At 44.4% G+C, this 17,188-nt stretch overlaps 1 protein-coding gene across 18 annotated transcripts in view; it reads left to right on the plus strand.

Moving 5' to 3' along the window:
• The window catches only part of LOC147618948 (uncharacterized), a 222,548-nt gene that overhangs the window by 35,970 nt on the left and 169,390 nt on the right, over positions 1-17,188 (plus strand). For all 18 annotated transcript variants that reach the window (XM_086774131.1, XM_086774139.1, XM_086774128.1 and 15 more), the window contains one exon: positions 5,993-6,052. In XM_086774131.1, the coding sequence (XP_086630257.1) occupies positions 5,993-6,052 (60 nt within the window). The remainder of the gene's footprint in view (positions 1-5,992; positions 6,053-17,188) is intronic.

Consider the following 17,188-nt stretch of genomic DNA (forward strand, 5'->3'; position numbering starts at 1 on the left):
CAATTATTTTCGCAGTCTTATGGTTCAGCTTGCTTCAGTGAAGTCCCCCATCTCCGAAGATATTGCTATTGCTGTGCTTCTCAAAAGCTTACCTGAAACCTATGCTACTCTTGTCACTACCTTCAAGTATCACAATAATCCTACTCTTGAAGGTATCATCAATGCTCTCCAAGAAGAGGAAAGAACAAAACAACAAAAGGTAACTGACACTGCTTTTTTAGCAAAGAAAGGAGGTTCTAAGGTAAGAAAGCCTTGCACCCATTGTGGAAAAACTAATCATTTGGAGAAGGACTGCTTCAAGGCTCATCCATGCACCATTTGTGGCCGTGATAATCACCGGGAGAAGGATTGCTACTCTAAAATCTCTACATCAGCCCCTGTATCTACCTCAGCCCATGTTGCTACAGCATCTACATCAGCAGATCTTGCTGTTCATTCCTCACATGATGAGGAATGGGCTTTCTGATTACTTCACCTTTCTTGTCTACCACTTTGACCACCGATGATGTAGGTCAAGGGGTTCTAGTGTCTTACTCATTCTGCTTTAGGACCTCTCTCTTGTCCCTACTTGAGAGGCAGAGATTGCCCTTGAGGAGGGATGTCTTCAAGGTCCATCTGTTTGTCTACAGTCAGTTCTACAGTCAGTCTTCTGTCTATCTAGTCTTGTCTGTCTATCTATCTGTTGTCTGTCTATCTGTCTATCAATCTGACTGTGTCTTGTTTTAGATCCATCTTGTCCCTACCCTTGTGGACCCATATGAGGATATCACTTGAGGAGGGGTGTCTCAGGATTTTTTTGTCTCTCATGTCTAGTCTCTCAGTTTATCAGTCTTTATGTCTATCTTCTAGTCTTGTCTTTTTTTGTCTTCCTCCTAGTGTCCACTTAAGGAGGGTGTTGGAAATAAGTGCACACTAGGTGTACTATTTCTAGTCTAGTTTCACTTAAGTCTTTGTGTCTTGAGTCTAGTGCCATGTGGCATCTCTACATTTATCCCATAAGTCAGTCTACTCAATCTTGTACTTCTCACCTATATATTGTAGGTGTCACATCAATGAAAGTATCAATCTTGTGTCTTGTCTACACTCATCTCAAGGTAACTCTTTGTCTTTCATTTGTTTTGTTTCATTTCTAGTTTTTGCTCTTGCTTTCATATTTTCTACAATATCAACCCCAATTATCTCGCAGTGCATCCTCTGCTGATCCAAGTAAAACTAAGCTCTGCACTCCAAGCAACTCTTGGCGAGTCCCTAATCCAAAAACTAACAGATTTGTGGTAATAAATGAGGGGAGAGTATGTTAGAACTCATGACACAAACTGCAGTGCTAGTGGACCACCTACTGACTTACCTTGGTGACTTCATGGTGTGTCAATGGGTGACACGGACCTTGCCCAGGACCATCCTACCGAGGTGTTGAGCGGATGCCTTCTTGGTATTTTTTCTGTCCACTTTGGAAGCCTCTGCAGAAAAATGGTTCAGTCAGTTCCCAACTGACCACTTTGTGGATTGGGCCACCCTAAGGAACACCTTCCTCTGCATGCACCTTTCTGACATGGATTAGTGACTTGCCGAGAGTTGCTTGGCGTGGAGAGCTTGGTTTTACTTGGATCAGCAAAGGATGCACTGCTAGGTACTTGGGATGCAAGGTTGGGGTTGATATTTCTCTTGCACAGTAGTTTGCTCTGGTACATTGAGTATTCGAAAGAAGCTTCTTCATTGGATCTCCAGGAGATTGGATTTAGTCTCCAGAGCATTGGTGGCTAATCAGGTATTGCTTGCCTCGGCTTGGTTTATTGCCTCTTGTTGGTGCTTCTCTCATGTGTGATTGGTCAATTGCGAAGGTTGATCCGTAGTTTTCTTTGGTTGGGTTTGGATGGCACCACAGACGCACATGCCAGGGTTAGCTTGGTTTACAGTTTTTCAGCCCAGACCAGGGGGGGCTGAATATTATTGATCTGGATGTTTAGTGCAGGGCGTTGCTTTGCAAACTTGTGATTAGAGGTTTCCTACCAGGCATTGAGCCTTGGGAAGATTTTTTCTTATCTTAGATTTCTGGATGTACACCGCGTGTTGGGAGAGATTGGCTGCCCAGCACACAGTTTTTGTTCACGGAGGCAGATATTAGGGCACCATCTTTCCCTCTTATTGTAGCCATTATCAGAGCTTGGAGAAGCATGAGACCCTTCTTAGATGGTTTCTAGGTCTTTGGATGAGGCTGAATGACAACCTATTATGTGAAACGAGTTCATTAGGGATGAGGCCGTTGGCCACTTGGTGCATCTCGTTACATGCAATAGTCAGGATGAGAGAGACGTGCATATACACTTCTTGCTTGGAAGACCTTCAAGAGTCTGCCGGTGGATCGGAGAGGCCATTCCTCTCCTGGGCCAGGAGGCTATAGATTGCATCATCTATTCTATCATGCCTGGATGGAGATCGAGGAGATGTAGCATGGAGGGGATCATCCCAGATACCAGGCTTAGTCCAGTGAGGATTGTTGGTCATTCCAGGAAGCACTGGTTCATTGATCCTTCTCCTTAGATAGGGACTCATGGCTCTTGGTGTTTGTGGCTGTATGGAGGTAGTCCTTTCAGATATCTTCAGTGGGATCTAGGTGAGTGGGAGTGGATTGATGCCTCCGATCCATTGAAAAGCCTTCCCTTGTTCAGTTTTACGGTCCAGAATGCCAGGCTTCTCACCACCCGATAGATGCATAGGGTCCCTACTCTCAGGTCTCATTGGGAGAGTTGTGACATCTCTCTAGTGATACAGTGCATTTGGCATTCATATAGAAGGAGGCAGATATCTCATTTCTTTTGGTTATACATGGTGGTCTCCCCACCAATCAGTGGAGATTGGTTTTCGGTGTAGCACCTACCTATCCAAGATGTGTGGCAAATTTTGAGACTCTACAACATTGTTTATGAGGATGGAGCATTGCACAACGTATTTGGGGTTCTATAGCCCAACTTACGAGCAAATTCAGTGGTTGCACCATGTATGTTACTTGGGAGGCAATTACTTGCCTTTCCTAGCTTGGTCCGTAGCTTTTCGACGAGGGCCGTGATACAGACACTACTATTTTCATTTATAGAGGTATTGCCCAGCATGGTTTGTTGAGGATGTCCCTCACTAACATTATACATCCCCTAGACAGAGGATTGTTACCAGTTGGGAGATTTTTGCTAGTATTACAGCATGGCAGATCTGGAGAGCTAGATGCATGGAGGCTATTGAGGGTGTCCTGATTTTTAAGTCTCAGTGCATTAGCACTATATGGGGTGGTATCATCCATACTCTCATGGCTACTTGAGCTCGTATTCAAGGGTCCTCTTGTTCCGCGCAGGCAAAGCACGTTGTATTCATGTGGGAGTGGGACCATGGCATTTTCTTTTCCTCTAGTCCCATAGGTCTTTCATGGCACCATTATGCTCCTCAGTGGTTGAGATCACCTGACATATTGGGGTGATTCTATTCTATGTTGGCTTATAGCCGTGATTGTTGTATGTTTTTTTCATACTTAATAGAAGTCTCTTTCTTGGAAAAAAATTAAATCTTCCACCATCTTCCAATGGTCCAACCTGGCGTTTACTAATTAAGGGTTAAGAGGATAGGAAGAAGTGAATCTCGCTATGCTTGCTCCTTTTCTCTATTGTGGCAGAGAATTGTTACTTGAACTGCTTGAGGATTAATATTTCTAATCCCCTCTTATACCTCTAATCACTTCTTGATAATATCTAAGAATTGTGGAACTAGTCCATTGTAAGGTAACACCGGTGGGGCACTATATGTGAAGTGGTCTCTGTGTGAAGTTGCTTATTTTTTTTTGTAGGCGAAGTTGAAGATTTGTGAGCGCCAGCCCCCATCCTCATCCCACCAGATTGGATCATTCGAGTGGGAATGCTTGGCCATCGTTTACGCTTGCCAAAAGTTCCGTCACTAAATTTTGGGCAGCCAGTTCATCGTCATCTCGGATCTCTAGGCCTTCAAATACCTTCTCGACAAACTTCAAGTGGCCGGTCGTGTCTGGAGGTGGGTGCTTCTATTCCAAGGTGGTTGATTATGAAATTCTACTACGGCCTGTCAAACATCACACTATGGCAGATCATCTCTCCTGCATTGACACTGGTGAATCCACAACAGCTATGGATGATGATCTTCCTAATAGGTGTTCTTTTTAAAGTGTATGCTGCCCCAGATTCATATGGAGTTGTTCTTACTTTGCTCTCTACAAAGGACAATTCCCATCGGTGCGCAAGCCCCAAAGACAAATGTTGTCTTTTGGTGAAAAGCTGGCCCTTCCGGGCAACCAACCTTGCTACAAAGACATCTAGCTTTGTTTATTCATTTTGTGCTAATGCAAGCTTATCGCAATGTAGTAGCATTTGCGGATCTCGTGTGTTCTCTCCCTCTCTCTTCTTCCCTTGTAGTTTAGGGTTTTAATTAAGTTCTAGATCCAACATGAGATGCCGAGAGGCAAAACAGACCCTTTTTGATCTCGTAGGGTTTCAATAAGTTCTAGATCCAACATGAGATGTCGAGGGGCACAACAGACCCTTTTTGATCTCGTAGGATCATCATAGGAGATAGACGATTATGTGATCTATCAACTATATTCATTACAGTTTTTTATCGGTCTCATGGGCCCATTTTGTCCTCCCATAGACTCCCTTTTTGGACATGTAGACTCTATCAGAGAAAGGGGTTGAGTCGGAGGAGCACTATGTTTGCCAGTGCCTAGTCTACTATGATATGAGAGGGAGATTTCACTGTCTATGCAGAGAGGGCTTTGGACCCTTATCCCAGATCATGGAGTATCTAGATCAAAGGTGCCTTAGAATCTTCCTACTCGACATAGAGAGTCACTACTCAGAGATCCTCGCCGCAACAGTCCTCTCAACTTAACATCACCAGTTTCTCTCAGCCTAGAGGGGTGGATCGGGAGGCACCTGAGCACAGTGGATATCGGAGCCTATCCCACAGTGCCCCCTTGCAGAGCAGGCCCATGGGAGTCACATCAGATCGGGCACACAAACTTCACAGAGGTAGAAGCCCTTGTCCCGTCGGACCCTGGCCACCCCTAGCTCATCAGCCTCAGATTCAGGAGATCCTGGCTTGCCATTGAGCAGCCTCATCCTCAGAGCAGACTACTGACATCTATATCCTTCTTGTATCAACCATGATGGACGTCCTGGATGGGCCCTTGTCCAGCATACAGGATTGATTGACTATTTTCATTCAGCTCTCCATTATCCCATCACTTATTGTATCCTATACCTTGCATAGTAGGATCTAGATGTTTCATCTTGTATAATCTCAGGGTCTGAGAGCTTAGCTTTTAGTTTTCATTTTTAGTTTATTGTTGCTTTTCCTTATTTTATCCGTGACGAGATTTCATGGACATTGTATATAAATCATTTTGGTCTCATCGACCCTTTGGGTCTATTGAAGACGTCACCATGATGTAACTTTTTGGTCTCATAGGTCATTATGGCCTTTTGAAGACGTTAATATAACATTTCATTTCATTTCATTTCTCTCTCTCTCTTAGGGAGACCTCTCGGCCATAGTCATTAGCCCCATGCTTGATATTTTGGAGAGTAGTATACCATCTACTCGGAGCTGATGTTGCTCTCATGTTTCTATGTTCTTAGTATTTTCCATTCCATGATGAGATATGCCATGGACATTATTGTATCACTTTGGTCTCATAGGTCCATTGGGTCTTTAGTAGAAGCTTAATATATCTTTCTTTCTTTCTCTCACGCGTGTGCACGCTTGCACGTGCACACACAAACATGTGTCCAGCCACACAGGCATGCACACACTTGATTTCAAGGAGAGGTTTGTCCACACTGAGAGGTTGGGAATATGCTAGTGCTACAAAAATTGAAGTGAAAGTCTCTTACATGTTTCAAAATAATTTGAAAGATCTGAATGGATGGGATTTCTTTACTACAAGGCTGAAAGTTTTTGTTATAAACCTGTACAGTGGGACTCGGATGCAGTGAACATGAAGTTGCAGGATATGGAGGTCAAGTGTATGCAACTTGTGAGTTCTTCTTCTTAATTCTCCATGTTTAGATTGATGTCCTTTTGCTAGTGTTTTTCTCTCACCACTTCAGTTATAAGCACCTTCTGATCCCCCCCCCCCCCCCCCCCCCCCCCCCCCCCCCCCCGCCCCCCCCCGAAAAGAGACTTCTATTAAGGTATGAAAAAATATACAAAAGGGAGATTTCAAACCAAACGAGGGGGAAATCTCAACCAATTAGGTGTCTTGTGCTGCCAACGAGGTCCCATATGAGTGGTAGTGAAAAAGATGCCATGATCCCACTCTCTTGTAAACTAGCCATGCTTTCTCTCCTCAGATCCTTGGATTCTGGCCATGAGGGTGTGGATGATATCACCCCAAATCCCGCAAAATGCACCGTGTATCATAAACCAAAGTGCCCTCGTGCATCTACCCTTCCAAATGTGCCAGGCTACAATGCTAGCAAAAATCTCCCATGCACTATCCAAGCTCTGTGTAGGCTCCTTGTTAGTGGCAACGTCAGATTTACATGCCGTGCTTCTTTCCTGCTGTGTTTGAGCATCCTCCGGACTTTGTTTTACCACCTTCTTGGGAAATGAAACTTCTTGAGCATCACGGGCTGCCCCCTGTGCTTCCTACACCATCTTGGCTACCTTGTCACAGACACTCCGTTGCTCCTCCTAATTGTGGGGGTTTTTCCCTTTGTCCTTTGTACATGTATCCTGACTCAGGCAGTTCTTGAAGACGGCACCGCTGAGCAACTCCATGACTTATCATAATGACCAGATCCCTATTGTTCCCCTCATACCGTGGGCTCGACTGTGTCAATCAAATGATAGCATCGAAAGAAATGTAAGCATCCCTTCTCATCCTTTCAGGGCCGTAGGCCAATAGTGTGCTACGGGCCTTCCTATACAGGCATGAAACCCCTCTGATCTAGTCTTGAGAAAACCACCCCATACATCCCATCGTGGCCCAGTCCACACTGTCATGCTTTTTCAAATCCAAAAGGAGGATGTCAAGGCGTTGTTGGCTTGATTTAGCCCACTCTACAACTTCCCCAAACGAGAAGATGTTATCAAACATACTCCTTCCTTGGAGGAACCTGTTTTGTGTGTCATGAATAACCCTTTGAAGAACCTTTTGGGATAAGGTACTAAGACCCTCCATCGTATCTGTATGCCACATCTCCAGTAAAGCAACAATGATCTCATCCGCAATGTGGTTCCAAAACTATATAAAGAAGGATGGGGAGAGACCTCTCTCCCTATGTGTCCTACAAGTATCTCACTGTAACTATTTGGTCCTCCTAGCTCTATTTCACATGATGAAACCCATGCCCGGACACCAGAAAGATGGAAGAAGATATGGGGACAGGGTCCATAAGGTTTGATTAAGAAAAAGCCCCATTCTTGGTCAAAAAGCAGGAAAAAGAAAAAAAGTCAAACAAGGTAGACCACGAGCCAAGGGCACCATTGGAAAGAGGAGACTGAGCCGGACCAAAAAGCTAAAAGGCGCTCTCTCAAAAAGTAGCTCCAAGGGCAAAAAGCAAGGCCCTGAAGTTAGAAAAGCAAAGTTTAAGAACTTTGACAAAAGTGAGTAATATTTTATTATAAAGTGGAAAGCAAAGGGAAAAAGACAAAAGCAAAAGCTTGGTTAAGCTTTTGGCAAAAAGCAGAGCCCTCTTCAAGTATACAAAGGCTTGAACCTCTCTTGTAGCGATCGTGGAGTGTATGTGTGGGCATCATTATCATCATGGAGAGCTTCTTTGTTTGGGGTAGACCTTAGGCGGATTATTTTTCAAGTTATATGTATGGATTTTTAGTATTTTTGGAAGTTGGTTAGCTTTGGGGTCTTGGAAGGTAGAGAGTCGTGGGAAGTCTATATAGCTGGAGCCGTTTTGTTCAGTGGTACATGAATATGGTTCTTGGTGGATTTTATGTGTAGCTATGGCGGATTCTGTAATGACAATACAGTTGACAGATTTTGTGCTTCATCTCTACTAGTCATTTCATTCTGTATTCTGTGTTTTGAGAGTGGTGCAAGTGCAGCAGTGTTGTGTGAGACGTGTGTAGAGTTGTAGTGAATTTCGGAGTAAGATGAAACTGTGTTGGTTTGTCAGAGTGAGTGTCATTGTGAAATGTCAGACCTAGGAATGGAGGAAAAACTGCTCTGCTCAGGCAACAATAAACACTGGCGATCATGGTGCTTATGATGGGTGTTCATGGTCGAGTTTGCTTTCTTCTGTTAGAAGGACGGGTGCCAAGAAGATGCAGAGCAGCAGTAGAAGTGATGGTTGTAGAGGTGGTTATGTTTTCTTGGAAGTCAAATGCTAGGCGGTAGTTCGGGCTGGAGAATTCGCAGCAATTTCTTCATTCATATTTCACTAGGTGGGCAGCGAGGCAGCGAGGTTTGCAGCAGCGAGAGAATGACCCGAATGCAGAAGGGCATGAAGGTGGTGACGATAGTGGGATGCAACGTGACAGTTCGGAGTATGAGTCAGAGCCTGGTGCAGAGGATTTAGAAGATATAGAGGAGTATGGAGGAATTTTCAATGAGCCAAGAGAGGAAAGGCAATGGGATCCGGTTGTGATAGGAGGAGTTTTGTTACAGCATTTGTTTCTAGTAAGGAGGCGATTGGACTTTGATCCACTGCGGATTGGGGGGGGCTTACCAGCACCACCTCCATCACCAGTATCGTCCTCATCATTTGCAGGGCATTTGACCCCTAATACGCTAAGGAATACGGTAGCAGCGGCCAGAGCTGATTTCCGCGTCAAGTTCGGGACCTTTTCAGGGAAGTCTAAACAGGACCCCGATTGCCACGTAGCTCAATTCGAGACAAGATGGCAGGCCAGAGGATTTGACGGAGTGTATGACGCGCAAGCCAAGATGCGACAATTCCAAGCGACACTGGAGGGAAGAGCCATGCAGTGGTTGAGCAATTTCAATGCAGGTTATTTTGGAGATTATTTGGCATTAAAGCATGCATTGTTGAACAGGTTCAGAAAGGAGAAAACTCCGAATGATGTTCTTGCAAAGATTAAAGCAATTAAGCAGAGGAAAATGTTTGTGGAGGATTACACTCAGAAGTTCAATCAGTATCTGAGAAGGCTTACAAATGCGGAGAGGCCGAGGGATGAAATGTTGGCCGGATACTATATGAATGGTTTGAGGAAGGAACTGCGGAATGCAGTAGCAGGTGTGGATGTCGGAGCAGGTTTGGTGGATTTGATAGAAACTGCCACAAGCGCTTTGGAGTAATCAATCCGAGTCCTTCAAAGCGTAGTTCTCGGGAATCTAAGAAGAAAAAGAAGGGGAGGAAGAAGAAGAGATCTTCAGATGACAGTAGTGATGATGATTCTGATTCAGACACAGATTCAGATTCTGAGTCAGAGACAAGTAGTGGTTCAGATTCTGATTCAGATTCCGATTCAGATTCGAGTTCAGACAAGGGGGATAAGAAACGGAAGCATAAGAAGAAGGATAAAGAAAAGTCCAAAGGAAGTTTGGTTGAAAAGATGGTGGAGAAAAAGTTGAAAGAAATGGGGGTTAAGCAAGAGTCAGAATCAAGTAGCAAGAAGCCTCATTGTGATATTTGTGACATTAATGGTCATAAAACAACCAATTGTTGGTACAATCCTAATTTTAGGGGACCGATTCCGGAGCGCATTCAGCAAAGGATTCAGCAAAATTTGGCACAAGCAAGTGGAGTATTTCCGGATGCTGCAGGACAGCAGAGGACATTTAATAATTCGGGTTGGCGTGGACAACAACAACAGTGGAGGCCACCTTTTAATCAAAATAGGCCATACAGAGGCAATTTTCATCAGGGCTACCGACCACGATATGGCGGTTATCAAATTTTAGGCCTTGGGGAGGAAATTGGCAACAACAGCAGGGATGGCAGCAACCCCCAAACTGGAGTCAGCCAAATTGGAATCCGCAGGTATGGGATCAACAGTCACCAAATACGCAGTTACCACAGTTACCTGCACCATCTGTACAGCAGGGGGAGGCAGAGAAAACACCTCAGAGTAATTTCATTGATGTTGAAGTTTCGGAGGATCAGGGGACAAATCAAGTGTCAGCGGAGTGTTCTCCGGAGTGTGATTGTTCGCAATGTAAGTCCAGTGAGCCTGAGGCAATGGCAGTTACACGTTCAAAGGCAAGGCTTAAACCACCGTTGGATTGGGAAGCACAGAAGGAAGTTCGAGATGAGGTAGTGGAGTCCGGAAAGGAAGAAATGACATCTGGACAGAAGCAAAAGCAGCTCAAGATAGTGGGGAGTTCAGAATTAGCATGAGGGGCATTGTTTGAGGCACTACTGAATACTCCTATGCAGTTTACATTGGATCAGTTGCTTTCATTGGTTCCGATTTTTAGGGACAGACTTTATTCCGTTACAAGAAAGTCAACCATTCCTGATATTCAGAGTGCATTGAAGGAGAGTGTTGGGACTTATCAGATTAGTCCAGATGATGTGGATTTTACTATACCAACTGTGAAGGTGGAATTTAATGGTCGTATATTTTCTGATGTTCTGTTAGATGGGGGATCCGGTGTGAATATTTTGTCTGAAGCTGAATTTTCAAGGATGGCAGATGTTAAGCTTGAGCCTGCACCATTCCAAGTGCGGATGGCGGATCAGCGGAGAGTGCAGCCAATTGGGATGTTGCGAGGTCAAATCCTCAAGGTGCATGGATTACCATTTCAAGCAAATTTTGTTGTTTTGAAGATGCAGGATGCAGGGAATGCTTATTCAATGCTTTTAGGGAGACCGTGGTTTAAGTCCGCAAAGCTTAAACAGGATTGGGAAAGGAATGAAGTGATTTTGAAGAAAGGTAAACATTCTGTAAGGATTCCAATGACTGCAAAGAAGAAATTGTCAACGTCAGTAAAGCCAATGATGGCTCAGACAATTAATTTGGCTAATGAAGTTGAAGACGATGAAGAAGCATGTTTTATGGAGGCAAATCCTACTGTTGTTCCAGTATTTGAAGTTGATGTGGAAAGGATTGTGGAGAAGTATGTTTTTCAGGAGGATTCTGCAAAGTCCGACAGGATGTCATCTGTTAAGTCAGGTGAAGTGGATACAGGTCAGGGATCAATTCAGGAATCAGGAGTTAGTTATGTCTCCAAGATGAAAGAGGATTTGGAGTATTTAGATGAGGAAGTGCCACCAAAAGAGGCAATAACCAGAGCTGAGTTTCTATATGACAAGTTGATGGAAAAGGTTTCAAGAGTGAAAGAAGATGATTTGTAGGAGTTGAATCTGGGATTTGAAGTTAATCCGAAAGTGGTCAAAGTCAGTGTCAATTTGGATGAGAGGTTTAAGGAGGATCTTAAGAGGTTGCTGCAAGAGTTCATTGATGTGTTTGCCTGGGATTATTCGGATTTGAAGGGCATGGATCCGGAGGTGTATAAACACCAGATCAATCTGAAGGAAGATGCGGTGCCGGTGATTCAGCAACGTTATAGAATGAATCCAAATTATGCAAAGCAGGTGAAGGAAGAGTTGGATAAGCTTTTGCAAGTAGGTTTCATTATACCAATAGATCAGGCAGAATGGTTGTCACCAATAGTTGTCGTTCCAAAGAAGTCTGGCAAAATCCGGGTGTGTGTGGATTATAGAAAATTGAATGCAGCAACTGTTGCTGATCCATTTCCATTGCCGTTTATGGATTCAATCTTGGATGATGTCGCAGGCCATGAAATGTATAGTTTTCTTGACGGGTTTTCAGGATATAACCAGATTCGGATGGCGGAGGAAGATGTTGCTAAAACCGCATTTATAACAGAATGGGGTGCATTTGCATATACAGTGATGAGTTTTGGATTGAAGAATGGGCCACCATCATTTTCCAAAGCAGCTTTCAAAACTTTTGAGCCGTATTTGACGGAATTCATGCGGATTTTCATGGATGATTTTTCTGTATTTGGCAAGAAGGCAAAGCACTTGGAGTATCTTAGGAAATGTTTGGAAAGGTGTCGGCTGTTTCGGATGTCTCTGAATCCATACAAATGGGCAATTGCAGTGCAAAGAGGGAAGCTGTTAGGTCACATCATCTCTGAAGAAGGTATGTCAATTGACTCTGACAAAATTAGTGCAATTCAAAAAGTAGTAGCACCTGACAATTTGAAGGCAGTATCAAGATTTATGGGGCAGATAAAGTGGCACAATAGGTACTTGAGGTATCTTGCAGATGTCAGTGCACCTTTGACTCATTTGACAAAGAAGGATGTTGAGTTTGTATGGGGAGATGCTCAAGAGAAGGCATTTCAGGTTATGAAGAAGATGCTTGTTGTTTCCCCTATCATCCAACCACCAAATTGGCAGTTGCCATTTCATGTGTTTGTGGATGCGTCGGATATGGCGGTCGGAGTTGTTTTGATGCAGGAGAAGATCCGTGGGTGGTTTCGACCAGTGTATTATGCAAGTCGGATGCTGAAACCGGCTGAAAAGAATTACAAAGTTACTAAGCGGGAAGCTTTAGGAATGATTTTTGCATTGGAGAAATTTCGGCATTACTTGCTAGGAAACAAAGTAATTTTTCATGTTGATCACCAAGCGTTGATTTTCTTAGTGAAGAAGCCAAAGCTAGAAGGCAGATTGGCAAGGTGGATGCTTTTGCTACAAGAATTTGACTATACGGTGTTGCATACACCAGGGAACAAGCATGGAGTAGCGGATTACCTTAGCAGATTGGAAAATATGCAGGAGATGCCTGGGGTGTCAGATCAGCTTCCGGATGCGGAATTGTTTCATGTACAGGGACGAGTTTGACAACTGGTATGATCAAATGTTCCAGTTTTTGACAGATGGAGTTTTGCCTTCTAGTATGTCAACAGATTAGAAGAAGAAATTTGCATTGCGAAGCAGACCATTTTTGATTAGTGCTGGTGCACTATACCGGAAGGGACCGGATCAGATCATCAGGAGATGTGTACCGGATGAGGAGCAGAAAGCTGTTTTGCAGGAGGCACATTTTGGAGCAGCTGGAGGACATTTTTCAAGAGAGATTACAGGACGGAAAATAACGCAAGCAGGTTTGTGGTGGCCATTGTTGCTCAAGGATGCACATCAGTTTGCCAGGGAGTGTTTGCAATGTCAGAAGATTGGGCAGCCAACCTCAATGGATAGGATGCAGGACCACCCTATTTTGCCACTTGAACCATTTCAAAAATGGGGGCTGGATTTTGTTGGACCCATAAAGCCAAAGGCAAGGAGAACTGGTGCACGATATATTCTGGTGGCAACGGATTACGCCACAAAGTGGGTGGAAGCATTACCTTTAAGGGATAATAAAGCGGCTAGTGTGGCCAGGTTTTTGTACAAGTACATTATGACAAGGTTTGGATGTCCCATAGAGCTGATGTCATGTGCATTTCTTGAATTCAGTCATTGAAGAATTGACAACTAAGCATATGATTTTGCATAAGAAATCCACTCCGTATCATCCGCAAGCAAATGGGCTGGCAGAGAGTACAAACAAGGTGCTTGTGAGAACTTTGAAGAAGATTGTTGTAGAAAATCGATCCGATTGGGATGACAAGCTGGATTCTGCACTATGGTCATTCCGGACAGCATAAAAAGTCGTCACTGGGATGACGCCTTTCAAGCTGGTTTATGGTATAGAAGCTGTTGTTCCAATGGAATATGTGGTTCCAAGTTTGCGGCTAGCAGTTCACAGCATAGGTTGAGCCCTGAGGATTCAGTTTTGCATCGGCAAAGGGAGTTGCTGAGACTAGAGGAGGATCGGATCCGGAGTGCTTATGCAGTGGAGATAGCTCAGAATAGAAGACAGGCATGGTTGTCAAGACAGGTGAAGTTTAAAATTTTCAAGAAAGATGATTGGGTGATGTTATATAATTCCAAGTTGGGGCCGCATCCGGGTAAGTTAAAATTGAGATACTTTGGGCCTTATCAGATTGTTGAAGAGTTGGGGCAAGGCACCTTCAGGTTGAAAGATGTGTTTGGAACTCCGGTAGTGAAACCGATAAATGGCTTCAGGCTGAAAAAGTTTTATGGGAAGGCTCCAGAGATTCCTCATTGGATGGTAAATAAGGCTGAGGAGATATCAGTCAAATGGATTGAGGTTGTTCCATATGCGTCAAGGGAAGTATAGTTAGCCTTCTCCAACTTGCTTTTCAGATGTATAGTTAGCCCTAGACTTGTATGGGCATATGCATGGGCGATACGGACCCATGTACGGAGCTGTACGGACATGTATGGACAGAAATTTCAGAAACCCTAAAATTGCTCCAAAAAACCTAAAAATTGCTTTTTGGATGTTTTTATCACCCAAAAACCATTAAAACAGGTTTAATATCAATTTTTTTTTGCCAAAAAGAGCTTTCCATGGTTTTCTTCATCGACAAGGCTATAGGAGTTGTGGAGATTATTCATGGGATGAGCGAGTGGATTTAGAACTTGGACATGAACATGGAACTTGGACATAGAGCTTGGACATGGAACATAGAGCCTAGACATGGAGCTTAGATCTAGATTTGGATCTGGGCTTGGACTTGGTTTTGGACTTGGACTTGGACTTGGATTCATTGGACTTGGACTCATTGGATTTGGACTTGGTACTAGCCCGGTGAGAGATACTTGTGGGTCATCCCCGTGGTGTGCTCGGCATCAGAGATCTTGTGTCTCGACATCGACATCGACATCGACTTGGAGATCCTACATCGGTATATCTCTTTGTTTTGTATTCATTGATTGTATTGATCCTGGTCGGCGTGCCCGTGGATTGTTCCTGAGTAAATTCCTGAAAGGGGGTGGGGCCTGTTCCTCGCTCAATGCGGTGTACTGTGCAAGATCCCTATTCCCTTCTATCTCTCTCCTCTCCCTGAGATGTGCGCCTGCTGAGATGACCTGTGCGCCTCTGCTCTATGCGCACCCACCTGCACGCCTCTGCCTGCCTCTCTGCTCTACTCTGTGCGCACCTTTGCAACCCGCCTCGCTACCTTTGCAGCCCGCCTCGCTGCTCTGTGCGCACCCACCTGCGCACCTCTGCCCGCCTCTCTGCTCTGATTCGTGCGCAGGAAGTTGCCTTCCTTTTTCCACCCTTTGGAATCATGTAAGGCAAAAGTGGCTGCAGGTGAGAAGGAAATGCATTCATGGGCTGAAATTGCCAGTGCCACAAAGAAACAAATTGAGGACTTCAACCCATGGATTGAAGTAGTAAAAAAGTAGAAGGATACACTAGTCTATAAAGTAGAGGTGATGAATGCTACATTGGAAGAGGAAGCCAAGAGACGGGCACGTGCCTTACATGTACGCATGGTTGGGTGGGAAGATAAGGGAAATCCCCAAGATGCAAAAGCTCTTGCAACAAAAATTGGAGCCACTGATGTACCCATTACCGGAGCATGGCGAGTAGGCAGAGATGAAACCAGGGTGAAGATATTGATTATCAGGTTTGGTGACTTGGAGAAGAAGAAGGCCTTTCTCTCCAAAAGGATGGCCCTTAAGGGGGAAAAGATTTATTTGGATGAGGACCTTACACCGGCACAGATAGCACACCAGAAGGAACACATGCCGTGTGTGCTTGAGGCAAGGAAAGAGGGGAAATGGGCGGTATACAGAGATGGCCAAGTCATCATTACGGAGAGGAGGCCCGCTTGACGGTGCGCGGCCTATGAGACCTTGCGATTCACGGTGTGGAATTGCAACGGAGCCCTTAGAACAGATGCAGGATACTTTGAGGATACTTTCAGACACAGTGATATTGCTATGTATACGGAGACTCATCAGTGCACAAACAACAGGCTTCTTGACGTGCGGGGTTATAGATGGAAATTAGTTTTCTGCCCTCAGCCACGCATAGTAAAGGAGGCGCCTTCTCCAGCTCATATCCACCCATGGGCTCTCAAAAATGCTCAAAGGTCTCCCTCACATGTGCCCCTATATCTAGGATGCCACCTAGTATCACCCATGTGGCGATGCCACCTCCTCTTCTTATGTACACCCCAAATAATGTACCTTAGGCTAAAAGCCTATGAAGAATTCTATTGCCCCCCCACTAAGGTTGATAAAGCAATATTTATAGCACAAATATACATGTGATTTTATATTTATAAAATACATTTACGTTCTTATCTCTTTATTTATACTTTTATTTTTCATTTTCATTTTTTATTTTTTATTTTTTATGAGTTAAAAAGAAACCTGCCTAGAAGGCAAAATACAAGACACTGCAACAGCAACAGTAAAAGAAACACAACACGGGGCTTCCTCCATTGTTGGAGGCTCTTGGAGGAAGGCTACAGTGCTAGTACAAAAGTAGGAAGCCACAATAGGGGCCTACTCGAATGGTGACACCTACTTCCCATGTGTAAGGTCTCCACACACCACGCCCAAGGATTATCTGACCTAGAACCGAACAACTAACGAAGTTTCATAGACCCAACATCGTTCGCATCACATGACCAGGACAGATTGTGGCTAGCAACTCACCAACCAACCATAGGTTCACTGCCTCGAACCACCCCCAAGCCTGAGGTCTGATTGTCGAGCCTGCTTGGAACTGATGGCCCCAACTTAGCGTTGCATACCACTAGGCCGAACCACCCACCTAGCAGCTCCATGGCCGGGAGGTCTTGCATGCTCTCGGTAGCCCTCTTGTCTACCATGTGGATGCCTCAAAAACTCATAAGTGCCCCCAAGGTCACTTATATAGCAATAACTGGGCTATTATTGGCCCTTGCTTTATTTATAAGATTTTAGCCATTATTAGCCCTGGCTATTATTTATAAGCTCTTAGCCAATCTAGACCTTATCTTGCTATCTTACTAAGATCATACCAAGTTTTACCATGAACCCTTCACGTTATATCCGGATAGCCACTAGGTGGCATGTGGGAGACAGTCTTGTGGAATATCAGCATAACCCAGGATAGAGTAAAGAGTTAGACAGTCTTGTGTTGATGGTCATAATCCAAGATGCCTAGGCCGAGGCTTTCGGATGGCTTATAGACAACCAATAAAGCAGCTGACTATGGAAGCCAAGGAGAAGGATTGAGGTGTGAACATGGTGATATCTTCATCCTTGACTTTGCATGGCTTAGGTTGATCCTCAAGTTGACCTAAGGTTTGACCTTGGTGTTCAGAGAGGAATTTGGCTGCTTTGAGGCCGGGTTGTAGGGG

Source organism: Cibotium barometz, chromosome 34 (genome assembly GCF_041138505.1).
Source record: "Cibotium barometz isolate CiBa-2024 chromosome 34, ASM4113850v1, whole genome shotgun sequence".
NCBI lineage: Eukaryota > Viridiplantae > Streptophyta > Polypodiopsida > Cyatheales > Cibotiaceae > Cibotium > Cibotium barometz.